At 46.0% G+C, this 27,737-nt stretch overlaps 1 protein-coding gene across 8 annotated transcripts in view; it reads right to left on the minus strand.

Moving 5' to 3' along the window:
• Positions 1-461: 461 nt before the first annotated feature.
• Positions 462-27,737, minus strand: part of specc1la (sperm antigen with calponin homology and coiled-coil domains 1-like a) — a 389,888-nt gene continuing 362,612 nt past the window's right edge. For all 8 annotated transcript variants that reach the window (XM_038794043.1, XM_038794051.1, XM_038794093.1 and 5 more), the window contains 2 exons: positions 19,735-19,794; positions 462-6,431 (listed from right to left, as the gene is read on the minus strand). In XM_038794043.1, coding sequence (XP_038649971.1) covers positions 6,342-6,431; positions 19,735-19,794 — 150 coding nt within the window. In that variant the 3' untranslated portion in view covers positions 462-6,341. The remainder of the gene's footprint in view (positions 6,432-19,734; positions 19,795-27,737) is intronic.

Raw genomic sequence — 27,737 nt, forward strand, 5'->3', positions numbered from 1 at the left:
GCATGGCCAATCCACCTAACCTGCACATTTTTGGATTGTAGGAGAAAACCGGAGCACCCGGAGGAAACCCAGGCACACATGGGGAGAAAGTGCAAACTCCACACAGACAGTGACCCAAGCCGGGGACCGAACCTGGGACCCTGGAGATGTGAAGCAACTGTGCTAACCACTGTGCTACCGTGCCCCACCCATATAAATCATGGAACTTTGGCTTCATTATTTAAATAATTGGGATTTTGGATTTCTTTGTTAAAAGTTATTACCCACCTCAACAGAGATCATAACAGAATTAAACACAAAAAAATCATTATGGAGCAGTAATGTGTGGTCCCAACTGCAGTATAACAGTGTAGTTGCAAAATATTTTGATGTGAGCAAAAAGGATTCCGTTCAAATAATAAGGAGATTCTATAAGGTGCAAATGTACAACCCAGATGTAAGTAACACACAGCAATACTTGATTCTTTTATATTGGTGGTTTAGTGTTCTCCACTTTATGTTTACATAAAAAAACTAATTGAATATTTGCAAAACAAATGAAGGCAAGATATGCAAGATTATAGATACATTCTCCAATAAACAGATTACAAAACATTTCAATGATGCTCGTCTCATTGAACACAGTCTTGCACAGGCTGCACTGTGTGACTTCAATAATGCGAATGATTCATTAGCAACCATACTCCCACACTCTCGTGTCTGAGGGTGACAACAGGGCTAAGAATCTCAAATTAAAACAAAATACAATTAAAATGCAGCAGAATTGAACAGAGAAGCAACAGGGGGCTATCTCAGTTACAGGACCTGTAAAAGAGGGTCCCTGGGGCTTAACCTGCCTCTCCCACTGCCAGAGATGCTGTCTGTATTCCTCCTCACAGGCCTACAGTTTTAAAACAGTAAAACATGAGGAAAAGAGATTGCTTTCCTTCATGTTTGGGGGGACTGGGCAACAAGAGAAAATTGCCATATTAGAGAATGTGCCACTGGAATCAGATTACTAAAATTTTTCACTGTGCCATATAAGCATCTAGTTGGGACAGCATAATTAACTGATTTTTGTATCCTGTTGATGGGTATGGGGTAGAACAGTGGGGATAGACAGAGTTTTACAAACATTTACATTCATCATCAGAGGCAGCAATTACTATGAAACTACTGGCACCTTTCTGTAAAGAAAACTTCCAAAGTTCACCATGAATGAGACAGGAACCAGTGCAAACCTTCCACATTGTTCTGTGTCAGCTATTGCAAGGTCAAGCACGAGAGCGGCCAGGGAACAGGCAGAGTCACTGAGCCACTCTGGCCCACGGAGGGAGAGACCTATTATTTTGGGAAGAATAAAGTGGTGGAAATAAGGGATTGCCACAGGAAGTTGCAGCCCTCAAAGCTGCATGTTATTACTGAATTAGTTGTAGATGAGGAAATGCTACCATCGGACAGAGAGGCCAAGGAAGTGAATAATGGGATGTGTCCTTGTAATGAACTCCAATTGGCTTTATTGGTTGGCCAATTGGAGTATGAGCTCCCTCAATGATAGCTCATTGAGGGGGCACATATAATCACCTGTGTAGGCTTTGTGAGCCAGTCTTAAGTTGACTGGACTGCTAGCAGCACTGTTTGTAGCTGCTCCTGTAATATCGTTATTGTAAATAAATATTGGTGTGGTGACGGAACTCCTGCCTCCCGTGGATTACTACAGTCCTGGACCTCCCTATTATGTGTTACTGAATTCATTGCCTTATACTAATGCCAATGCCAGCGGGCTTCACACAGCACTAAGACAAAATTGCCAGATTTGACAAAACTATTAACTGACTTTAAATAAAACATGGCAGCTTCCTAATCACAGCGGCTGACCACCAGGACAGCAAGAGTATTGCTCTTTCTCTGAACACGGTGTCTCTCCCCACACTCCTAAAGCTGAAATCACCTGGCTCACAGACACAGGTGAATAACAATCTGTTGCCAGTGAAACTAATACGGAGGGAATTCATTTCATGAAGCTGTGGTCCCCACAACATTCAACTTACATTCATCCTATCCTAGGAAGACTTGAACCTGTGTTCCTACTCTGTCTGGGAGTGGTTCTGGTTAGAGAGAGGTATATAGATAAGTGGGGAGAAAGGAGGGGGAAGGGAAAGGGACGAGGGGGTGAAAGAGGAGGTTGAGGGAGGAGGGAGATAGGGAGAGAGAGAGAGACTATGAGAGAGGGAGTAAGAGTGACATAGTGATGGTAAGATAGAGAGCCTGGTAGAAAAAAGGGCCAGATTGTGCTTATAGAATCTTGCCAATTGCTAGCCTTGGCAACACTGGCACATATCTCTGCTGTTGCCACATTGAGTACCAGTTGCTGAAGCCCAGTAAATAAGAGGTTTCGTGGAGTGTGAATGCTTGTGCACATTATCTGATCTGTAACTTAATAGAAAATAAAAGTAGGGAACGTATAGAAAAGACAAGATGTTCTTACAGGACAGACATGCTTCCTGTACTAGAGACTAGAAGTACTAGAGAGATGGTGTTGCTGTACATGCACATAACAACACTGATCAGATAAGGAAGTAGATCATAGCCTCAGGCAACCACTGCCACCAATGTCAGCTTCATTATGACCAAAAAGGTGAGAGAAAGGGAAAATTGAAGCAGTGAGAAAGGAAATCATATTCCAGACTGTCAATGTACCCCAGTTGAATCGAAAAGCACAATCTTGACCTCCACTTCTTGAGTTTATTAGTTACTCAGGTTAAATGCAGTGGTGGGTGGAGTTGTACCTACTGAAAGTAAAAGTTCCTCAATTTGGCATCCATTATGAGGCTTCTACATGTAACTAGCTGTAATAAACAGATTACTGGAGTGAGATTAAACACACATTGAAAGGGTTGGTTCATGACATCTCGTGTAATTTCGGGGCTGGGGGTGAGGGGTGGGAGGATAGTGGGTTCCTTGTTCTGGGTGTAATCTCAACACCCAACTCAACGTTAAAAGCTAAACAACATTTTAATTACTGAATGAAAAGAAAATTGGGCCTTCCTCAAACAAGCTATGGAATACTTTGGTCTCCTAATGTTACACATCCCAGGGCAACGGTTTGTGAACCAGAATCCAGAAAACGGCCTGTTTCACACAGCGAATCAAACATCTATCTACATTGGATACTGTCACATTTCACTGGCAACTGTGAGAACATTAGCAGAAGTACTAAACAAATTAATAGAAACAAAATACATAATTTTCTACTAAGCATGCTGTACCTATAAGGCACACACTACTGATACCATGCAAATAATACAAATAATGCCAATTGAATAATGAACAGCACTTCTTTGTAAATACATTCAGTAAAATAGAACCTGCATCAATCGGAAAGCACCGATTTAGATCGAGAGCAGCAGTACTGAACATAAAACATACATAAGGAATGGACACACTGCTGAGTTCCGATTTTACACTATGTTACCTTCTGAAGGGCAACTAGGGATAGGCAATAAATTCTGGCCTAACCAGAACATCCCGTAAATTAATTTTAAAAAAACTATTACAATATGAATTGTGAAATACTAAAGAAGTAGCAGAGATAATGTTAGCTGAGGCACCTTGCAATGTGATAATGCCATTTAATATAATGTGGAGTTGTGATAGCCCGTCAAAATATTATTGAGTGCCTCAAAGGCCAACCACACAGAGAACTTTCACACAGAAACTAGGGAGTCAATAATATAAACCCAGCAGCAAAATAGTGTATATAATGAATAGCATCAACCCCATTGAAAATAAATCACTCAGGTTGTTAGATGCCAGCCAAGTAATGTTAAGGACAGCCTCTGCTACTGTGGAGATTGGACAGCACGGAGAGTCACTATGAATTCTGACTTTTATATAAATTGGCCTAATACTTCTTAAAAAAAAAACATGTCTCTCCCCAAATTTGTAAAATATTAATAGTTTCATAAATGACAGACTTAATTTTGGATCAATTAACAAAGTTGGGACTGTTTTCCTTAGAGAAGAAAAAGGTCAAGATAAGATTTGATAGCGGTGTTCAAAATCATGAGGGTCCAGACAAGGTAAGGGTAGGTTGGGAGAAATTGTTCCCATTGATGGAAAGATGGTGAATGAGGCGGCATGGATGAGGTGAACGGCAAAGGAACCAATGGTAACCTAAGAAAAAGCCTCTTTTTACACAATGAGTGGTGAGGATATGAAATGCACTGCCTGAGGGTGTGTCGGAGGCAGGTTCAATCGTGACTTTCGAAAGGGAATTAGATAAGGTAATCGTTTGCAGGGCTATGAGGAAAAGTCAGAGGAGTGGGACTAACTTAGTCTCTTTGTCAGAGAGCCATGAAAGGCCCCTTTTGTGCTGTAACCATTCTATTATTCTGCTGAAGAGATGAATATCACTAGCTGGGAGAGTGACTGAACAAGATGGTGTGGAGGAGCTACACTAATATTCGGCATCGATGTGAAGTGATGAAAGTTATGACGTGAAGACAACCATGAAAACATCCTACCAGTTACATGGGCCATTCAGGCAGAGGTTCATCAGGGCCCTGATAGGCCTCTACTAGTTAGATGGAGCGATTTGACAGTATATTTATAGAAGAATTAATATCCAAACAAAGAATGAGGAAATGCTAAAAGCATACAATAATATGAAATAACAGGGAGCATTTTCAGATCAGTCTCTTCATCAGAATTGAGGGTGAGTAACTGAAATATTTCTCCTTTCAAATACTGATGAATCAGCAGTATATTTTCAGAATTCATATTGTATTTTAATCACTATACCTATCTGGTTGTAACAGTAACAAAGCAGCACTCAAACTGAGGGAAATAGAAAAGAATTAAAATTCTTTGAGAGTCTCCCTTATCCATCATTCCCTCTGATTCCTTGATTAATTTCTGACTTTGTAGAACATGTTAAATACTGTCAAGGTCTATCCAGTTCTCGTATCCCATCAAACGCTCCCAGGTATTAGATAGTACAGGTTAGACAGAGTAAAGTTTCCCCCGTGGTCATGTCAAACACTCCCAGAGTAGGAACTGCACAGGCCACATGTAGTGCAAATCATTCTTTACACTGTTCCAAGAACCTGACTCAGATCTGATCTGACATCAGGAATCTTTCTTGCATAAGGAATGTTTTTCCTCTTCCCACACCAGCCGTTGTGAGCAGGTTATGGGCAGTTTGTGCTTTTGATTTGTGCTTACCAGCAATGGATTCTGACATGTTACCAATGGGATGATTTAAAAATAAAATTGTCAGAAAGGAGTAACTTTATTGCTTTACACACTGCGTTTTAAACGGAACGGTGATGGATCACACTGAAGGACTGCTTTTGAGTAGTTGTGGAAGCTAATCCATTGTGGGCACTGTGTGAACGGGACAGTTCAAACTGAAGCACATATAATCACTCTTCACCAACATTACTCCCGAACCGGCTCTGACAGATTTTCAAAGGCTCGAGGCTGCTCATGATGATAATACTCAAAAAAATTAAAAACTCTATGAACAGAAACAAAAAAATGTGACCATTTTTTGTAACTGGGTAACAGTCTAAATAGGGGCAGTTGTTAAAGATATTTGCTTTTTGACAGGACACTTCACTGCATCAGTCTGGTTGGATTCAACCTCAAGCACCCCGGGAAAGAAATCTTCTCCAACTCATTTTACTTTCGGGGAATCTTTCTATAAACTCATATAATTAATTATATTGCAGAAAGCAAGCGAACTGGTCCAGGGAACTGGTCTCAGAGTTAAATACTAGTGCAACAAGTATTGTATGCAGTCCTATAGGCCCCATCCACGTGGTCTATTTTGGCAATCCCACAGCCATCATTTGAGGTTTCATTGTCACCTGAAGGCTTTATAACAGAAACGGTTGTTTCTAAAGACTGATACTGGTAGATCCTCCTATGTAATTAGCGAATGAACTACATCAAGGTGAGTGCTGTAAACATGGTGCCTTACTTTTTGAAAAATGATTTGCATTTCCTCTCAGAGCATGGGATAGTCTTTCCAGTCTAGCTTGGACTGATACTTCATTTCCCTTCAATTAGAAGACGTGTGACTGAGCAGTTCAGCATTGCAGAAAGACAGCAGTAGCAGTCAGAAGTGGAGCTCGAACAGCATTCAGATCACTCAGGAGCACACTTCTTTACTGGACGGAAGGATTATTGAAACAGGAAAATGTTCTTTTGCAAAGTGATGCTATTCGGAGGCCCATGGGTTGCTATGATAAGGCAGTGTGTTTCAGCACAGGGTTGTAACATGATGGGCACCATTGGCATGACCTCCCAAATGTTGCTCTGCAAACACTTTCTGTAATGGTTCGAGGAGGGAGATGTCAAGTTTCAAAGTACTTGTATATAGCGGTTACGTACTGCATCAGACTCTGCCAGTCTGGCCGTTCTGTGCTCACCATTTCATTGATGTCCTAGGGAGGGAGACACAACAAAAACATATAAGACTGAGAATTTATTAGCGGGAATTCAATTCCAAGTTTCCCCATAAGATCATTTTTGTTGCAGACTCTCCCCATCAGTAGGATATTACAACACTTAATATATCTATAAAACAGTAAAACTGGGTATGAACAAAGGTAAACACAGGCAGAACAGATACTAAAATATTAGAAAGATACTGATACTGAACACCTCCAGTAATGATGAATAATCAGCCTTCCCAGTGCTAGAATTCTCGTCAACTTCCATTCGACAGATATGAGCACAAAATCTAAGCTGACACTCCGAGTGCAGTACTGAGGGAGAGCTGCAATGTTGGGAGGATTTAGAGGGACTTTACGCTTTCTCTCTGTAAAAGATCCAATTACATATTGAGGTGGTCGGGATCTTGCATAAATTAGCTGTCCTTTTCTTGCTGCAACAACTGCACTTCAAAAGGTTTCTTGCTGATCACAGAACCCACTCGGCTAAACTAAGTTCCTCCTAGCTGTTCCTGAAGACCACCGAGTATATACATCGCACACCATGGCTGTCATTACTGAGCGGCCCCAGCTGCCTCTGTGAAGACCACTGGTTCATTTGCAAACAATTAGATGGAGGAGGGATGGTGTAAATTCTTTCTATTTCATACACGGGAAGCAGGATTCCACTCTGTGGCCGCGATCGAGCAGTCTGGTCACGCCCAACTCTGTGACGGAACACGTTGTGAGATCCAACAGGATCTCACAAGACGTTGCCATCAGGATCTCGCATGACATATTTAAATGAGCCATTAGACCCCCCCCAAATGGAGGAGTGCGGAGGCCTGAAAAGGGGGGACCTGCAGTGGGGTGTCCTCACTTTAAAAAAAATAAATTTAGAGTACCCAATTCATTTTTTCCAATTAAGGGGCAATTTAGCGTGGCCAATCCACCTACCTTGTACATCTTTGGGTTGTGGGGGAGAAACCCACACAAACACGGGGAGAATGTGTCAACTCCACACGGACAGTGACGCAGAGCCAGGATCGAACCTGGGACCTCGGCGCCATGAGGCAGCAATGCTAACCACTGCGCCATCGTGCTGCCCCGGGGTGTCCTCATTTTGGGGGGGGGGGGGGGGCAGAGTATTTGGAGGTCGGAGCACCCTTTCAAAATGGTGGCTCGATCTTGGAGGGGCCAGTCTTGCCAGCAAGTTCAGCTGCCCACTGCTGAAAAAATTTCGAAGTGTGGACTAGACCGGGGTGAAATTCTCCAAGGCCCAAGAAAATGACTAAGGGCGTGATTTAACGGAAAAGTTTCGAAGTGTGATTTGTGCCGGGTTTTTCTGGGAGTTTCCCGCTGGCTCTGCTGGCAAGTTCCCCACCGCTATCGAACAACATTTGGCACTGTCCCAATAAAGAAATTCTTTGACACTAGCGTTCAACCTCATGCTTCTTCCCTGCATTTACCCGTCTCCCAATTTCCTGATTCTTCGCAGCTGAGATGGCCAACTGACACTATAATCCTCAAAGGAATCTGATCCTATAACTTACTACACGGTCATGTTCTGCTTGTGGACTCAATGTCTTCTTTTGTCATTTGTAACTTTGGTCTCAGCCTTGATGAAAATGGAATGCTATTGCAACCATAGCATCCCTACAGCGCAGGAGGCCATTTGGCTCATCAAGTCTGCACTGATCTTCCGAAAGAGCACCCCACGCAGGCCCATTCCCTCGTCCCATCCTTGCAACCCCACCCAACCTGCACATCCCTGGACACTAAGGGGCAATTTAGATTTGGCAATCCACCTAACCCACACATCTTTGGACTGTGGGGGGGGGGGGAAAAGAGAACCCGGAAGAAACCCACGCAGACAAGTGGACAATGTGCAAACTCCACACAGTCACCCAAGGCCAGAATTGAACCCGGGTCCCTGGCGCAGTGAGGCAGCAGTGGTAACCACTGTGCCACTGTGCTGCCCTGCGTAGCAAGCACATGTATCAGAATCTCCTTCTTCCAGATATATTTTACTGCTGACATTATCAGAAAGTACTGCAGTACTTTCAGCAGCAATGCAGATAACGTTGGCACCAAAATCAGGCCTGCATGACAGTCACTAGATGGAAATCACTTGTCAAAACTAGTCATTTTCACAGATGGAGTTTTACAATCTCATGACCCAAAGTCTTTCCATCAATGGATTAAGTTAAATGGAACTGGTAAAAACAATTATTTCCCATTCAGCAAATTGACTGAAATTACAACCCCACTTACCTTCTTGGGAAAACTGATTTAATCGGTACAGTTTGCCTGTCATTGCAGGGAGTCATAATAATGGGTTGGCCAACCACTTACATGGTCCAATCGTTTGCCCAGTAAAGGTGGCACCTTTACTAGAATTGCAATTAATGCTGGGACACCTTCTCTGGTCAGCAGAGTGCCTTCTCTTGTAAGCAATTAGATTACCAGTGATTTTTGTGCATACATTAACTTTAGAAAAAAATAAATTTAGAGTACCCAATTTAATTTTTCCAATTAAGGCGCAATTTAGTGTGACCAATCCACCTACCCTGCACATCTTTGGGCTGTGGGGGCGAAATCCACGCAAACACGGGGAGAATGTGCAAACTCCAGACAGACAGTGACTCAGTGCTGGGATTGAACCTGGGACCTCGGCGCAGCAAGGCAGCAGTGCTAACCACTGTGCCACCGTGCTGCCCCTGTGCCTACATTAACTTGCTGTTGACGCTTCAAATTGCTGCATCATTCACATTTATGCCTTTGGCTAAGTTCCACATCTTTGAGAGTTTTGCAATGTTGAAAAGCAGCATCAATCTTTTTGCAAATACCTATTTACAGCGACTGATCCATCATATTCAACAAAGTCTTGGATTCTGCCTTTGATACAAACAAACTGGTACTGAATAAACACAAGCAAGTTCAAGCTCAAGTACTTTGGTGAACTACTCACATTGTATACAACTCAGAAGGTGGGAAACTATTTCCTCAGCTGTTTTGAAAAATATAAACAAAATAATGAAAGTCCTACTGCCCAGCACAGAAGGTAATTTGAGATTCCTCTCATCCACCAATCGATAACGAATATACCTTCCAACCATCTGAAGTGAATTCTTTACATGAATTGACCAATCCAGGGCAGTTGTCAACTTGCAGTTTGGTTGTTCTGCTAAGAGTTATGCAGCATTTCATCGATCATTATGCGATTCCTTTCAGAGTCCATTACTGAAAGGATTTTCAGGGTGGTGTTCATAACCACAATGCTCGTGTTTTAACATGTCTCTCAGCTCATCATTAGCAAATTCTCCATCACCGGTCACAAACTGTCTGGTGCCCCAAGTCTGTTCCTATCCATTTCTCAAAGGAATTTAAAAAATATATTGCATTGTATGCCTGTTGCAGTAATGTTATTAAACAAATCAGGTTAAGATATTCAGATTATGGGAGGTATTCTCCCCCCCCCCACGCCGAGTGGGAGAATAGTCGGGGCGCCATGCCGCCGCCCTGACCCCCGCACGAGATCGCCCCCCCCCCCGAAACCAGCGCCACAAGAATCGCGGCGGGCCGCTCGGAGAATCGCTGCAAACGGCGAGCGGCGATTCTCCGGCCCGGATGGGCCGAGCGGCCGCTCCGACACGACAGGGTCCCGCCAGCCCCGTCCACCTCTGGTCGTTGCCGGCGGGAACTCTCCGGGAACGCTCGGGGGGCGGCCTGTGGGGGGGGCGGGGCGCCTCCAAAGGGGTCTAGCCTGCGATTGGGGCCCACCGATTGGCGGGCCGGCCAGCGCACGTAAGAAGTTCCCCGCGCATGCGCAGGATTGAGCTGCCCCAACTGCGCATGCACAGGATTAAGCTGCCCCAACTGCGCATGCACAGGATTGAGCTGCGCAACTGCGCATGCACAGGATTGAGCTGCGCAACTGCGCATGCGCGGGTTGGCGCGGTGCCCATTTGGCGCCACGTAGGGACGCTGGATCGGCGTGAACCACTCCAGCGCCGTGCTGGCCCCCTGTGAGGGCCAGAATAGGTCGTGCCCGGGCCGTGTTCGCGCCGTCGTGAAATGCAACGGCGTTCACGACGGCGCGGGCTCTTGGTCCGCGGAGCGGAGAATCGCCCCCTATATCTGTGATTAGGCAGGCTGTGATGTCACTCATGGGAGGGGCTGGCTGGGTGTTTGAGTTTTGTTTTCAGCCCTGCCCTGCGTGTTTTTAGATTCATCTGGGGCTGGTTTAGCACAGGGCTAAAGAGCTGGCTTTGAAAACAGCAGCACGGTTCAATTGCCGTACCAGCCTCCCTGAACAGGTGCCGGAATGTGGCGACTAGGGGCTTTTCACAGTAACTTCATTTGAAGTCTACTTGTGACAATAAGCGATTTTCATTTCATTTCATTTCTGCTCTTGTTTCTGAGATAAGGAGATACGTTTTTCAAATTTCTTCTGAAAGCTTCTCTCCCAAGGACTTTGTGAGTAATTCTGTAAGGCATTTGACCGGTGAGAGAGAGTTTGGCTTAATTGAACTTTTATAAGTAGATGGGAAAGTGAGATCAAACACCTTTCTTTCTTTTTTTTTTAGAACTGTTTAACCAGTTAATTGAAAAGCTGTTTTTCCTTGGATATCAATAGGGTTAATCCTATGTTAATAATAAAGTTTGTTTTAATGTAAAAAAACCCTAGTTGTCAGTGGAATCTCCAGAGCGAAATATAGTTTTCTCACAGTTACAAATTGAAAACTCGTTGGGGGTTTAGCCTGGTTTCCGAATATAAATTGGGGTCTGGTCCTGCTACCGTAGCACTATGTATAGCACTACTGTAGGATGACTAAATCTGGTTGCCATGTCTATAAATGTAAAATGAAACTATAACTATCTTTGTCTCATACTTTAAAATCCATGGCAACTACCTCATTAAGTCACATGCCAATGGAAGACCCACAATAGGGTGTGACAATATCCTCCGCTACTTGATATACATTTTATAGTTTGCACTAATTTCTTTGATGAATCGCGTCTGCTCCACATCCACCACATCTGCATCCTTTAGCAGGACTTTTAACCTTTGACAAGAAGGGTGAACTAATTGTCAGTGTAGTTTTAGACAATTTGCTTTTTCCCTCTGACTCTTATCACCTGATGCCGTTAATACTTCATTCACATAGAGTAGAAACATCAGGGAAGAGACAATAATGCCTGATTCGGTAAACTACAGATCCACTGACTTACTGACTTTCCAAAAACAATTTCTTTATCATGCTCCATGTCCAGTTTCATTTGTGCTTTTTCCCTAGATGGCTTACATTACAGTAAAGGTATCTCACGGGAGAGACTATGGGTGCTATTTAACAAAACAAAAATGACCCCGCTATTGGAGGGGACTTTGCTTTCTTTGGGGGGCCCTCCGCAGACAACACTCCCCTGAGGCCACACTTAGATTATTTCCTGCATAGGAAGAGCATATTGGCAGCACGGTAGCATGGTGGTTAGCATAATGCTTCACAGCTCCAGGGTCCCAGGTTCGATTCCCGGCTGGGTCACTGTCTGTGTGGAGTCTGCACGTCCTCCCCGTGTGTGCGTGGGTTTCCTCCGGGTGCTCCGGTTTCCTCCCACAGTCCAAAGATGTGCGGGTTAGGTGGATTGGCCATGCTAAATTGCCCGTAGTGTCCTAAAAAGTAAGGTTGGGGGGGGGGGGGGGGTTGTTGGGTTACGGGTATAGGGTGGATACGTGGGTTTGAGTAGGGTGATCATTGCTGCTCGGCACAACATTGAGGGCCGAAGGGCCTGTTCTGTCCTGTACTGTTCTATGTTCTATAAGAGGTTGGGGCGCCATTTTAAAATGCTGCCCCAATATCTCAACCCCCACTGCTGCCTCCGGACCCCCCTAATGCTCCAACATACTGATTAGAGGGTCCTCAAGCCCCCCTCACCCCACCTCATAAGGACAGGGTACCCCCAGACCCAATCGCAGGCATGGAAAACTTGCCAGGGTGCCCAGGTGGCACTGCCATGATACACAGGAGCCAGTGCCAAGGTGGCATCAGGGTACCACCCTTCCCAGAGCCTGACCACTCCAATTGCCTAGGAGTGACCTCATGTGTATTTTTGTGTGTTCTCATCCCCAAACCTAACACAAGTAAAACTTTTATATTTCGTAAGCTGCTTCAAAATAGTGTCATGGGATCTTTTACATCAATCTTGAGACAATAACTGGGCCTCAGTTTAATTTCTCATCCATAAGGCTTCATTCGTAGTGGTGCATCATTCACATGGCACTGCAGTATTGTGTCAGCTTTGTTTTGGGTCTAGAAGTGGGACTAGAACCTGGTGATCGCTCGCAACTGAATCCGCCCATATGTCTCTTGTGAACACACTGTCACCGTAAACAATTAACACTCAAATATAATACTTAGCTCAGTATACTTCGATACCACCCTCCAGTACTCTCTACCTATCAAATGCTGCTTCAAAAGTCAAAATCCAAAATAACCTACTCAAGAGCTCTTTGAGAGGAGCAAGCAGATCCCCCAAATGCTCATCTGCTCTTGCACTCTGCTATTCATTAACTGAATACTTTGCCCTCACTCAGGCTTACTCATCACAGATCTGGTGGATACTCTACTGCACGTTACGCGTTTTGTGACTGGCACATTGAACCCTACTCTTTCCATGCTTACCTGTCCTCTGTAGCATACACCCAGCTACTTCACAGCTTCCTCTTTCAGATGCCAAGTTAGTAACGAAGAAATGTCTCAACATAATCATGTTGCCATTTTAGTCTGGCTGGTTCTATTCATCAAGAGCAAGGCTCTCTTCAAGCCATCCAAGAAGGTTAGCAGCAATCTCATCTCCAAATCAGAAAATTGTGGTCCAAACTCACTTCAGACATCCAGTCCATTAGCCAGCTGACACTTTAGTGCAGTACAGTTAAGTGCTGCACTGTTGAATGTTAACCTGAAGCTGCAACTGCCCTCTCAAGCAAACACAAAAATCCCACAGCATGATCTGAAGAGCAGAAAAATTGACCAAGTGTCCTTGTCAATATTTATCCCTCATCCAATATCATAAAATATTATTTTGTACTTTACTTTTTGTGTGCTACAGGCTGCTGTATTTCCTCAATTGTAATAGTGATTTAAAGTTTTTCTTTAGCTGTGGAACATATACAAGACCATAAGACATAGGAGCAGAATTATGCCATTCGGTCCATCGAGTCTGCTCCGCCATTCAATCACGGCTGATATGGGGGCCGGTTTAGCTCAGTTGGCTGGCCAGCTGGTTTGTGATGCAAAACAAGGCCAAGTGCGTAGGTTCAATTCCCGTAGGGCTGAAGTTATTCATGAAGGCTCTGCCTTCTAAACCTTGCCCTGTGCCTGAGGTGTGGTGATCCTCCGGATCCTCAAAGGAGAAAGTAGCTGATGGTCAGCTGGTACTATAGTAATTTTATTGGCAGTACGTAGCACAGTAGTTAGCACTGTTGCTTCACAGTGCCAGGGACCCAGGTTCGATGCTTGGTTTGGGTGACTGTCTGTGTGGAGTCTGCACATTCTCCCTCTGTCTGCGTGGGTCCTCTGGATGCTCCAGGTTCCTCCCACAAGTCCTAAAAGACTTGCTTGTTAGGTAATTTGGGCATTCTGAATTCTTCCCCAGTGTACCCAAACAGGCACCAGAGTGTGGAGACTAAGGTATTTTCACAGTAACTTCATTGCAGTGTTAATGTAAGCCCGCTTGTGACACTAATAAAGATTATTAGGATTATTATTATCCTGAGGTCATGAAAGGCACTATATAAATGCAAGGCATGTCTAGTCTTTAACTCACATCTGACCCCATTTATCATCAAATAGGATTCAACCGTCACCGCAGAGTTGGGCCTTTCTTGACTATTATCAAACCAAATGGGGACATGTGTGTCATATCTTCACCAATATGTGCCCTCGTGGGCATGACAAATGTTCGAGGACAAATACAAAACATGTCCCCTGGCGTTTACAGTCCGCACTAACTAAATGATTTGGTGGACTATGTGATTTGCACACTGGTGATGACTATGTTTTATGAAGCAGGAATAGGAGGAATCTTTGGCTCCAGCCAGCAATGGATATCACGGTGGCTGATGGCACTTAATTTGGTGTTAATGAAAAAAATCAGTTTCGAGCTGGTGGAAAAACAGTTTTGTTCTTCCGACTTTCAAGGTGGATTGCGTTTCCCACTGAGTAATGTCGGGAACCCAATTTGCATTCATTAGCATCTTATGAATGCTCATCAAAAGGCTAAATTGCTGGAATCACATACCCTCTCTCCAAATTACGTGCGTTGCCAGCTGTGAATTAGAATGGTTTGCTATCCAGCTGCATACAAATGGTGTGCACGGACTTCCGGTTGCGGTGATGCGGAACTAAGCCGCACGTTCGGTAGCTCCTGCTATTTTTGGTCTTTTGGGCTCTTTTAAGGGCCCGGAGCGGTGCTGGTTGGACTTTTCCCTGGGTGGGAACACATCCACTGTGCTTATCTGCCGGTGGATGGACCGGACCAGGAGCGGAGCGGTCAAAAAATCGGCTTTGGAGCAGAGAAAGGTGCGAGGCAGGAAAAACAAGATGGCGGCGGGCGGGGAACTGGCAGCGTGGCAACAGTGGGCGCAGGAGCAGCAGGAACTGCTTCAGCGCTACTTCAGGGAGCTGAAGGCTGAGATCCTGGAACCGTTTAAGGCCTCGCTGGACAAGCTCATGGCGACTCAGACGGCTCAGGGTGCGGAGATCCGAGAGCTACAGCAAAAGGCCTCAGAGAGCGAGGATGAACTCCTGGGCCTGGCAGTGAAGGTGGAGTCGCACGAGGCGCTTCACAAGAAATGGCTGGCAAGGATGGAGGAGATGGAGAACCGCTCCCGTCGGAAGAACCTGCGGATTCTGGGCCTCCCGGAGGGGTTGGAAGGTTCGGATTTGGGGGCCTACGTGGTTGTGATGCTGAACTCGTTAATGGGCGCGGGGTCGTTCCAAGGACCCTTGGAGCTGGAGGGGCCCATCGAGTGCTGTTGAGGAAGTCCAGGCCGAACGAGCCGCCTAGGGCGATGCTGGTCCGCTTTCACTGCTTCGTTGACTGTGAGTGCATGCTGAGATGGGCGAAGAAGGAAAGGAGCAGCAGGTGGGAGAACGCAGAGATCAGGATCTATCAGTGTGTGGGCACGAGCCTGGAGGCGCTGGCAACGGAGCCGCTGCGGCTCCCTCCAACGAGGTATACCACGAGCCCGGTGGTGGCAGCTACCCTCAAGATTTGGGGGCAATGGAGACGGCACAGGGGGGAGGTGGGGCCTCGATGAGGTCCCCGAAACGGGGGAACCACCGGTTTGTTCCGGGGAGAATTGATGGCGGGTTCCTGAGTTGGCACAGGGCAGGTGTCAGGAGGCTGGGAGACCTGTTCATAGACGGGAAGTTTGCGAGCCTGGGTGAGTTGGAAGGGAAGTTCAGGCTCCCCCCGGGGAACACCTTTAGGTACATGCAGGTAAGGGCGTTTGTCAGGCGGCAGGTGGCGGGGTTCCCCCTGCTGCCGCCGCGTGGGGTCCAGGACAGGGTGCTCTCGGGGGTATGGGTTGGAGAGGGCAGGATCTCGGAAGTGTACCAGGTGATGCAGGAGGTAGACGAGGTCTCGGTGGAGGAGCTGAAAGATAAATGAGAGGAGAAGCTGGGTGAGGAGACTGAGGAGGGGACGTGGGCGGATGCCCTAGAAAGGGTGAACTTCCTCCTCTTCGTGTGCAAGGCTTAGCCTCATACAGTTTAAGGTACTGCATAGGGCTCATATGACCGGGACAAGGATGAGCCGGTTTTTTGGGACCAAGGACAGGTGTATTAGGTGCTCAGGGAGCCCAGCAAACCATGTCCACATGTTCTGGGCATGCCCAGCGTGGGGGAATTTTGGAAGGGTGTGGCAAGGACGGTATCGAGGGTGGTAGGATCCAGGGTCATTCCAGGCTGGGGACTCGCAATATTTGGGGCAGCAGTGGAGCCGGGAGTGCAGGAGACAAAAGAGGCCGGTGTTCTGGCCTTTGCGTCCCTAGTAGCCCGGCGGAGGATTCTTCTTCAGTGGAAGGATGCGAGGCCCCCAAGCGTGGAGGCCTGGGTCGACGATATGGCGGGGTTTATTAAATTGGAGAGGGTGAAATTTGCCCTAAGGGGGGTCAGTGCAGGGGTTTTTCAGGAGATGGCAACCATTCCTAGATCTCCTGGCAGAACGGTAAAAACAAAAGGTGAGCAGCAGCAGCAACCCGGGGTTGGGGGGGGTTGTTTTGGGTTGAATATCTGTTTTTTTGCCAATGACGGGCGTTAATTTATTGTTTCTCTTTTGTATTTACAGCCGGGGGGGGGGGGGGGGGGGGGGGTGTTCTGTTTTTTTTTGTTCTTAGAATTTTCTATTATTGTTTTCTTTTTGAAAATGTGAAAATTTGAATTAAAATTATTTTAAAAAAAAGAAGGCGGTAGTCGTCAGTACTATTGCTGGAATTTTGACAGGGCCCAAAGCCTTTGCAGTATCCAATGCCTTCAGCTGTTTCTTAAAATCATGTGGGGTGAATTGGCTGAAGATTGGCATCTCGGATGCTGGGAGCCACTGGAGGAGATCGAGATGGATCATTCACTCGATCCTTCTGTTGCGAATGCTTCAGCCTTGTCTTTTGCACAGGTGTGCTGGACTCCTCCATAATTGAAGATGGAGATATTTGTGGAGCCTCCTCCTCAAATTTTTAATTGTCCACCATTCATGATTGGATTTGGCAGGACTACAGAGCTTAGATCTGATCCAATTGGTTGTAGGATCGCCTCGCTCTATCACCTGCTGCTTATGTTGTTTGGCCTGCAAGTAGTCCTGTCTTCTAGCTTCACCAGGCTGACACCTCATTTTTAAGAGTGTCTGGTGCGCTCTTGGCATACATGCCCTTCTGCACTCTTCATTCAACCAGGGTTGATGCCCTGCCATGGTGGTAAAGGGAGAATTGGAGATATGCCGGGCCAAGAGGTTAAATTGCAGGTGATTACAATTCTTTTTTTTTTGTTTAAAATTTTTTTTTAAGAGTACCCAATTATTTTTTCCAATTAAGGGGTAATTTAGTGTGGCCAATCTACCTATCCTGAACATCTTTTGGGTTGTGGGGCCAAAACGCATGCAGACACGGGGAGAATGTGCAAACTTCACACGGGCAGTGACCCAGGGCTGGGATTTGAACCTGGAACCTCAGCGCCGTAGGCAGTAATGCTAACCACTGTGCCACCCTAGGTGATTACAATTCTGCTGCTACTGATGGCCCACAGCACCTCAAGTATGCCCAGTCTTGAGTCGCTAGATCTGTTCGAAGTCTATCCCATTTTGCTCGGTGGTAGTGCCACACAACACGAAAGAGGATTATCTCAATGTGAAGACGGGACTTCGTCTCCACAAGGACTGTGCAGTGGTCACTCCTACCAATACTGTTATGGATAGATGCATCTGCAGCAGGCAGGTTGGTGATGACGAGGATTTCCCATGTATGTTTTTCCATCTTGCTAGTTCCCTTACCACCTGCCGCAGACCCAGTCTGTTATGTCCTATAGGACTTGGCAACTCAGTCAGTAGTAGTGCCACTGAGCCACTCTCGGTGATGGACACTGAAGTCCCTGATCCAGAGTATATTCTGCACTGTTACCACCCTCAGTGCAACTTCCAAGTGGTGTGCAGCATGGAGGAATATTGATTCCTCAGCTGACGGTGATGGCATGTGTTAATCAGCAGGAGGTTTACTTGCCCATGAGGTATGATTCTGTGAGGCTGTTGCTTGACTAGTCTGTGAGACAGCTCTCCCAATTTTGGTACAAGCCCCCAGATGTTGGTAAAGGAGGACTTTGCAGGGTTGATAGGGCTGAATTTGCCTTCACCATTTCCAGTACCTAGTTGAGTGATCTGTCCAGTTTCTTTTCTTTTTATTGACTTTATAGCAGTTTGATATAAGTGTTTTGCTCGGCCATTTCAAAGTCAACCACACTCTGGAATCACATGTAGGCCAGACCAGGTGAGGACTGCAGATTTCCTTCCCCAAACGGAAGGACCAGGAAGGACATTCGTGAACCAGTTATGATTTTGACAGCTGAGTTTTTTGTACGACGATGGTTTCATGGTCATTAAACTTTTAATTCCCGATATTTATTGGATTCAATTTCTGCCATGGCAGGATTCAAACACAGGTCTTCAGAGTATTACCCTGGGTCTCTGGATCAGCAGTCCAGTGATAATATCATTACACCACTGCTTCCCCTGTACTTCATCTCCACAGCTCCTGACCTACAGAGAGTGAATGTCTGTCTGAGTGCAATTTGACTATTCCACCGCTAAGTCCTTTGGCTCAATGAAGGGACGGCAGGGTGGCGACTTCCTGCTTACCCCAGCATGCGATTCGCAGAGCTCTTCGCTGATGCATAATTAATGAACCAAAAAGCCAAGATCACGTCTGCCCAGTCGTCCAGCTGCCAACGGCAATCACTGACTTTCCTGTCCGTCACCGGACATAATCTCCAGTACTAGAAGATTCTGCCAGCTGATTCTGTATTCATTAAATTAACAAACTGTCTGTTGTACCTGGATGGAAGCAAGTTCAGACTGGCCAGGACTGAGACTACTAGATTGCAGGGGGTGGTGATGTGGGAGACGATCCGAGAGTAAGGCCGGGCTGGATACAAACCCAAGTCTTAGATACGAAAGCTCAGTGAGTAGATTCATGGGAATTGCAGGATTATTTTATTGGGTTTTCAGTAACTGTGCCCTTCCTGAAATCAACTCACGTTTGACATACCCAGGCTACAAACACACATGACCATAGCATGATGCACAGACTGGATCTAAACTGTTAACTGTGGCACTGGTTGGATACCAACAAAAAGTTTTGATTTTCTAAGTTCTCTTGAGTTGTAAACTGTTCCAGCAGTTTATTTCCACACTGATAAAACAAACAATAGCCTTTAATGAAATAAACATTTAAATAACATCTGGTATTTCAGCAAACTCTCAATAGTCTGAAAATGAAATACTCAGGGTGCCTGAACACTGGGAACTGGAAGTGGCTCTGACTCGTGCACAGTCCTTACAATGTTTAAACCAGAGATAAAAATCTGTACAAGGAAGAAAAGCGATTTAAATATAGAAAGCCTAACAATTCCTAAAAATATGTGAGACTTCCGGGAATGTAAAGTTACATTAAGAAGAGAATAATGGAAAGCAGAAAGGAAGTGACTTATTCTGTGACTAAGAATTAGGAGCTGAGCCTTTAGTGTGAGTGTTTTACTTAAAAGTTTACCAGTGTGGACTTGATGCCAACGCTTTCAGCTGCCTGGAAGGCTAGGGAAAAATTTCTTCGCTGTAAAAAAAAGGACACAAGAAATTAGAGACCTGTTAAAAGAAATCCATAGAACATTATCATCTACTAATCCTAAACCTTCAGATGGATCTTCAAATGGTGAGGTGTTTGTTAATACAGATCTCCCTGTGGTATAGATGAGAGGTACCTATCATAGCACCCACCAGGCTTTAAAACCTGGACCTTTTTGGAAATGCATTGTCTATATTTACTCCTCACAATCCTGGTTACCACATTATGAGATAAACTTGAGCTAAACCAGCCACCATGGGGTAGATTCCCGGCTTTCCATGAGACATAATGCTGCTGGTGCGGATCAGCTACTTGAAAAAATGGTTCTTCTCCTGCAGAGGCAGTAGTTATTAAGGTCAGTATGGAATTAGCAGCAGCAATGCAAACCTTAGTGTTCCAGCTATGAATGATCACACCTCCTTTCCTGAACTCATATTGCATCTTAAACATGTACTCACCCTATTACTTGGTGTATCCCGAATTGTCCGCATCTTGTTCTTTCCTATACTACCTACTTGACCTGCCTGTTTTTGACTTGGCTAAGGTGGTGATCACACACTTCAGTGGAACAATTATATGTCAGGTGAGAAAGTTGGCCTGTGGCGACTGTGCCAGGGCGAACACTGGTTCCACCATTAGGTGGAGGTTGATACTGGCGCAGTGTAATTCTCTCTCAACCCCAAACTTGCTTCCATTGCCACTGGGCAGTACCTTTCCCTTGATCATAGGTACACCCCATGTACGGAATTATAAACAGTGATTCAAAGACTAATTTTCAATTCAGACATCAACAGAGGATGGGTCATTGGCTATTTAACCCCTCTAGCCTGTTCATTATTAAGATCATGGCTGATGTGCGACTTAACTCCTTACCCCAACCTAATACTGTACAGTCAGCTCCTGTCGTTCACGGGGGTTCCACAAAAACCTCATGAAGGGTGAAACAGCGGTTGGTGAACTTGCAGCATGTGCAGAGATGGTGTATGCGCTGTGCGTGCTTTCTACTTGCGAAAGACGTTGGAAAAGTGAGTGTTTAACAGGAGAATCTAAATCACAATGTATGAAGTTTTGGGGGCATGAACCGCGATTTGGCGTATATAAGCATTCACAGAGATTTAAAAAATTGTGATAGAGGGGGTCATGAATGACAGAGGTCGACTGCTTTGGTGAACAAAAGTCCATCAATCTTGGGATTTAAATTTAACAATTGATCAAGCATCAACTACCATTTGTGGAAGAGTGTTCCAAAACTCTTCCATCCTTTATATGTCTAAGTGTTTCCTCATTTCATTCACAAAGACTCTCTGGCCAGCAGAAATATTGTATTCTATTCTACTTGTTCCTCTTAATATTTTGAAAGTCACCCAGGACTACAATCCCAATTTGTGTAATCACTCCTTGTAATTCAACCCATGGGGTCCAGCTCTGGTCTAACCTGGGCTGTAGCATAAATTCTATCTCCTTGTAATCTAACCCTCTAGATATAAAGGCTAGCATTCCACTAGCCTTTTAAATTATTTTCTGTCTTTTCATATTTTAATAATTTGTGTACATGGACCCCTTTTCTAACATGTCAGTATATAGTAAATATTGTGTTCCACCCTGTTTAGGTCCAAAATGGATGACCTCACATTCAGTTACATTGAAATTTATTTGCCACAGTGTTTGGCGCATTCACTTATCAATATCTATTTGTAACCTTATCTTTCATCTACACTGCTTTTGTACAAAACTGTACTTTTGTGTCATTGATAAACTAGGATAGATGGTTTTCTAGCCATTCAGTAATGTCATTAATAGTTGAGGCTCCAAAATAGATCCCTGCAGGTCACCAGCAGTTGAGCTGTCTATCCGACATCAGAATCAAGGTGTCTGGATTCTTTCTGAATCCCCACCCTGTAAAACACCCTAGCTGACCCAGAGGTGAGTATGGCGAGTAAGCAGTAATTCTACAAGTGGCCTGGAAGATACAGAAACCGAGGGCTCCAGGCAAACAGCAAGCATAACTAGGTTCATCATTCACAGATGGGGCAGAAGGGACATCATGTGTTGCCATGAGCAAGTACTCATAGTGGCACCAGGATGGCTCCCATGAGGATTTAACTGGAGAGAAAGCTTATTCCCAGTGCTTGGAAGGAGACATGAGGATGGGTGCTGGAAGGAAATGGTGATGGAAGTCAACAGCTGGGGAGTTACCAGGAGAAGAGTTCAGGTGTAGAAAATTATTCAATGGCTGAATAAAATCTGGAAACGTTAGTGTCCAGTGACATCAAGTGGCAGAGATTTCATACTCTTAACACAAACTGATAAAACATTTCTCCCCAATTCCTTATTAGATTTATAAGCAACTACCTTTTTTTATGGCCCCTCGTTTTGGACCATCTCCACAATTGACAGGATTGTATCAAGACATGTTCCCAAAGAATTTATACAGGGGCCTCAGCTTTTCACTGTATTCATAAATAGCTTCGATAAAGCGAGAGAGTGAACAGGACATCCATCCCGCTGAAGATATTAAGCTGAGGGTGTAGTGATCTGTATATCTGTCGGTATGTAAAGGGTTAACTATATTATAGTGCTAGACAACCACTAGATGGCAGCACCAGATCCATGCATATAAACTGTACTCGAGGAGATTCCCGCCTCTTTGTATCAGGAGTGACTAGAGAGGGGAGCAGCACGGTGGCACAGTGGATAGCACTGGGACTACGGCACTAAGGACCCAGGTTTGAATCCTGGCCCTGGGTCACTGTCTGAATGGAGTTTGCACATTCTCCCCGTGTCTGCGTGGGTTTCACCCCCATAAACCAAAAAGATGTGCAGTTTAGGTGAATTGGCCGTGCTAAATTGCCCCTTAATTGGAAGAAAATTATAATTGGGTACTCTAAATTTATTTTAAAAATGAGTGACTAGAGAGCAGAGTGTTAGAGATGTAGCCTAGTTGGCATGTGTAGTGAAACATTATTTATTCTTCTTCTTATTTACTTACTCATCAGTTATATTTGTAGAAGAGTGAACAAACTCAGATAGTTACATTCTTTATTCAATAAATGTTATTTACTTAATTTGAAGACTGATATTTTTACTGAACTAAAACCATCAGACCATTCTGGAAGTAAGCAAAAGAATAACAACGTATTACAATTACGTAATATAACAAGGGGCACCACAATGGCATAGATAGTGTTTAATTTTCTTCATTCATTCATTGGATGTGGGCGTTGCTGGCACGCAACAGTATTTGTTACCAATTCCTAATAGCCCTTGAACAGAGTAGCTTGCTCGGTCATTTCAGAGGGCAGTCAAGAGTCAACCATATTGCTGTGGGTCTGGAGTCACATGTAGGCCAAACCAGGTAAGAACAGCAAGTTTTCTTCCCCAAATGACATTAGCGAACCAGATAGACTTTTACAAAAATCGTGAATGGTTTCATAGTCAACATTAGGCCTAATTCCAGATTTATATTGGATATATTCGGGCAGCACGGTGACACAGTGGTTAGCCACTGCTGCCTCAACACCAGGAACCCGGGTTCAATTCTGGCCTCATGTGACAGTGTGTGTGGAGTTTGCACTTTCTCGCCTTGTCTGCATGGGTTTCCTTCAGTTTCCTCCCACAGTCCAAGATGTGCAGGTTAGATGTATTGGCCATTCCAAATTGCCCCATCGTATCGAAAAAGGTTAGGCGGGGTTACTGGGATAGGATGGAGCTTTCACAGGGTCGGTGCAGACTTGATGGGCTGAATGGTCCCCTGCTGCACTGTAGGGATCCTATGATTCAAATTATACCATCTGCCGTGGTGGTAATCGAACATGGGTCCCCAGAGAATTGTCCCGAGTCTCTGGATTACTAGCCCAGTGACAATACCACTACGCTACTGCCATCCGCTTAATGGATGTTAATTTTTTAATATTTTGGGGAAATGTGTGATTCTCCAGAGAAGGTGGGTGCCTGTGTGTGCGCATGTGTGAAAATTATTTAATTAAGCTGGGAAAAGATTAATGGAGTACTTTTGATTGGAAGAGTTGAGGGAAAAGTAATAAAGGTGCCAGAAACTTACATTTGTAAGGAGAATTTCCTGGTCAAGTGGTTTTATAAGTAAATAGGTTCAGTTTAGAAATATGCATTAGGAGATACCTAGGGATCTGTTGTTTCCAATTTCAAAGTGGAGTTAAAAAGGCCTTTACGGCTTGCAAACATTTCATAAGTAAACAAGGTTATTAAATTTTATCTGACCTGAAATGGGAAAATATGAATGTTTTTTAACTTTGGAAAAGTTTCGTTCAAATAAATGCGGAGGTCAATGGAAGCCTAGATGAAAGGCAAAAATGATATTTTAGGATGGATGTTGAGAGCTTTGGGGTTGGCTATGTGAGGAAAACGTGCTGGAAACAACTCTGGACTGGAAGAAAATGCAGTTGAATCAGCCATCCAGTAAAACTAGAAAAACTTTTGAGGCTGCAAAAAGCCGTTTATGCTGAAGTCTTAGATTTCCACAGCAGCGTGGGAGTGGGTTTGTGAGGCTGTGCGGTAAACCTTATTAAAGCACCAGCAGCTTTGCCTTGGGTGTACAATTGCTGGATTTTTATAGTTAAAGGGGGTGTTGGCGGTAGTGTTTTCTTTTGGGTTTGACCAAGCAGGGAATCTTTTTTGGGGAGATCATTTGTAAGACTAATTTTAACTGTGTATCTAATTTTAAATGTAGTCTTACGTTTTATTTTCTTCTTATTTTTTTTTTTTTTTTTTAATTGTTTTATTGGAATTTTTTGCAGAAAATATAACAAAAAGTATAGCAAAAAGCAGTAATATGCAACTAACAGCCCCATAACACCCACAATTCCCCCCCATACCGTAACATCACATGTATCACATTCCCCCCCCCCCCCCCCAAACAAGAGAACTTAACCATAAATTAAAATTAGATAAATCAAATTTAAATAAAATAAGCTAACATAATCAACGCCCCCCCCCCCCCCCCACCCCCGGGTTGCTGCTGCTACTGTCCCAGTACCCTATCGTTGAGCCAGGAAGTCGAGGAAAGGTTGCCACCGTTTAAAGAACCCTTGCACCGATCCTCTCAGGGCGAATTTAACCTTCTCAAGCTTAATAAAGCCCGCCATGTCATTGATCCAGGTCTCCACGCTTGGGGGCCTCGCGTCCTTCCACTGTAGCAAAATCCTTCGCCGGGCTACTAGGGACGCAAAGGCCAGCACACCGGCCTCTTTCGCCTCCTGCACTCCCGGCTCTACCCCAACCCCAAAGATCGCGAGTCCCCATCCTGGCTTGACCCTGGATCCCACCACCCTTGACACCGTCCTCGCCACCCCCTTCCAGAACTCCTCCAATGCCGGGCATGCCCAGAACATATGGGCATGGTTCGCTGGACTCCCCGAGCACCTGGCACACCTATCTTCACCCCCAAAGAACCTATTCATCCTCGTCCCAGTCATGTGGGCCCTATGCAGCACCTTGAATTGGATGAGGCTAAGCCGTGCACACGAGGAGGAAGAATTTACCCTCTCCAGGGCATCAGCCCATGTCCCGTCTTCGATCTGTTCCCCCAGTTCCCCCTCCCACTTCGTTTTCAGCTCCTCTACTGACGCCTCTTCCTTCTCCTGCATAAGCTTGTAGATATCGGATATCTTCCCCTCCCCGACCCAGACCCCCGAGAGCACCCTGTCACTCACCCCCTTCGCGGGGAGCGCAGGGAATCCCTCCACCTGCCGTCTAGCAAATGCCTTTACCTGTAGATATCTAAACATGTTTCCCGGCGGGAGCCCAAATTTCTCTTCCAACTCCCCCAGGCTCGCAAACCTTCCGTCGATAAACAGGTCCTTCAGCTGTCTAATGCCCGCTCTATACCATCCCCGAAATCCCCCATCCATGTTCCCCGGGACAAACCTATGGTTCCCCCTTAACGGAGCCTCCATCGAGCCCCCCACTTCTCCCCTATGTCGCCTCCACTGCCCCCAAATCTTGAGGGTAGCTGCCACCACCGGACTCGTGGTATACCTCGTGGGAGGGAGCGGCCACGGCGCCGTTACCAGGGCCCCCAGGCTTGTATCCCCACAGGACGCTCTCTCCATCCGTTTCCATGCTGCCCCCTCCCCCTCCATCACCCACTTACGCACCATCGACACGTTGGCCGCCCAGTAATACCCCGAGAGGTTGGGCAACGCCAGCCCCCCCCCATCCCTACTCCGCTCCAAGAAGACCCTCTTCACCCTCGGGGTGCCATGCGCCCAAACAAATCCCATGATGCTGCTGGTCACCCTTTTAAAAAAGGCCCTAGGGATAAAGATGGGCAAGCACTGGAAGAGGAACAAGAACCTCGGGAGAACCGTCATTTTGACGGATTGCACTCTGCCCGCCAGCGATAGCGGCACCATGTCCCACCTTTTAAATTCCTCCTCCATCTGTTCCACTAGTCTGGTGAAGTTAAGCTTATGAAGAGCCCCCCAACTCCTGGCCACCTGCACCCCCAGGTACCTGAAACTCTTCACTGCCCTCCTGAAGGGGAGCCTCCCAATTCCCTCCTCCTGATCTCCCGGGTGCACTACAAATACCTCGCTCTTTCCTAAGTTCAGCTTATAGCCCGAGAAGCCCCCAAATTCCGCTAACAGTTCCATCACCCCCGGCATTCCCCCCTCTGGGTCCGCCACATATAACAGCAGGTCGTCTGCATACAGCGATACCCGGTGCTCCTCCCCCCCCCGCACCAGACCCCTCCACTTCCCTGACTCCCTCAACGCCATGGCCAGCGGTTCAATCGCCAGTGCAAAGAGCAGGGGGGACAGGGGACACCCCTGCCTGGTCCCACGATAAAGCCTAAAATACTCCGATCTCCTTCCATTTGTGACTACACTCGCCATCGGCGCCGCGTAAAGCAGCCTCACCCATTTGATGAATTCCTCCCCAAATCCAAACCTCTCCAGCACCTCCCATAGGTACCCCCACTCAACTCTATCAAACGCCTTCTCTGCATCCAGCGCCACCACTATCTCCGCCTCCCCCTCCACTGCCGGCATCATGATAACATTGAGCAGTCTCCGCACATTCGTGTTGAGCTGCCGCCCCTTGACAAACCCTGTCTGATCTTCATGAATTACCTCTGGCACACAATCCTCTATCCTGGTAGCCAGGATCTTCGCCAGCAACTTAGCGTCTACGTTAAGGAGTGAAATAGGCCTATATGATCCGCACTGCAAGGGGTCCTTATCCCGTTTTAGGATCAAAGAGATCAGTGCCCGCGACATCGTCGGGGGCAAAGCCCCCCCCTCCCACGCCTCATTGAAAGTTCGCACCAGCAGGGGACCCACCAGGTCCGCATATTTTTTGTAAAATTCTGCCGGGAACCCGTCCGGCCCCGGGGCCTTACCTGACTGCATTTGCCCGATCCCCCTGACTAGCTCCTCCAACTCTATCGGCGCCCCCAGCCCCTCAACCAGCCTCTCTTGAACTCTTGGGAAACATAGCCTGTTCATGAAGCTTTCCATCCCCTCTCTCCCCCTCGGAGGTTCCGACCGGTACAATCCCTCGTAAAAGTCCCTAAAGACCCCGTTTACTTCTGTCCCCTTCTGCACTACATTTCCACCCCCATCCTTCACTCCCCCAATTTCCCTAGCCGCATCTCGCCTACGGAGCTGATGCGCCAACATCCTGCTCGCCTTCTCTCCATACTCATATACCGCACCCTGCGCCCTCCTCCACTGTGTCTCCGCCTTTCTGGTGGTCAACAAGTCAAAATTGGCCTGCAACCTGCGCCGTTCTCCCAGCAACCCTTCCTCCGGTGCCTCCGCATATCTCCTGTCCACCCCCAGAAGCTCTCCCACCAGTCTCTCCCTCTCCTTCCTCTCCCTCCTTTCCCTGTGGGCCCGGATGGAGATCAGCTCCCCCCGGATCACTGCTTTCAGAGCCTCCCAGACCATCCC

Source organism: Scyliorhinus canicula, chromosome 1, assembly GCF_902713615.1.
Source record: "Scyliorhinus canicula chromosome 1, sScyCan1.1, whole genome shotgun sequence".
NCBI lineage: Eukaryota > Metazoa > Chordata > Chondrichthyes > Carcharhiniformes > Scyliorhinidae > Scyliorhinus > Scyliorhinus canicula.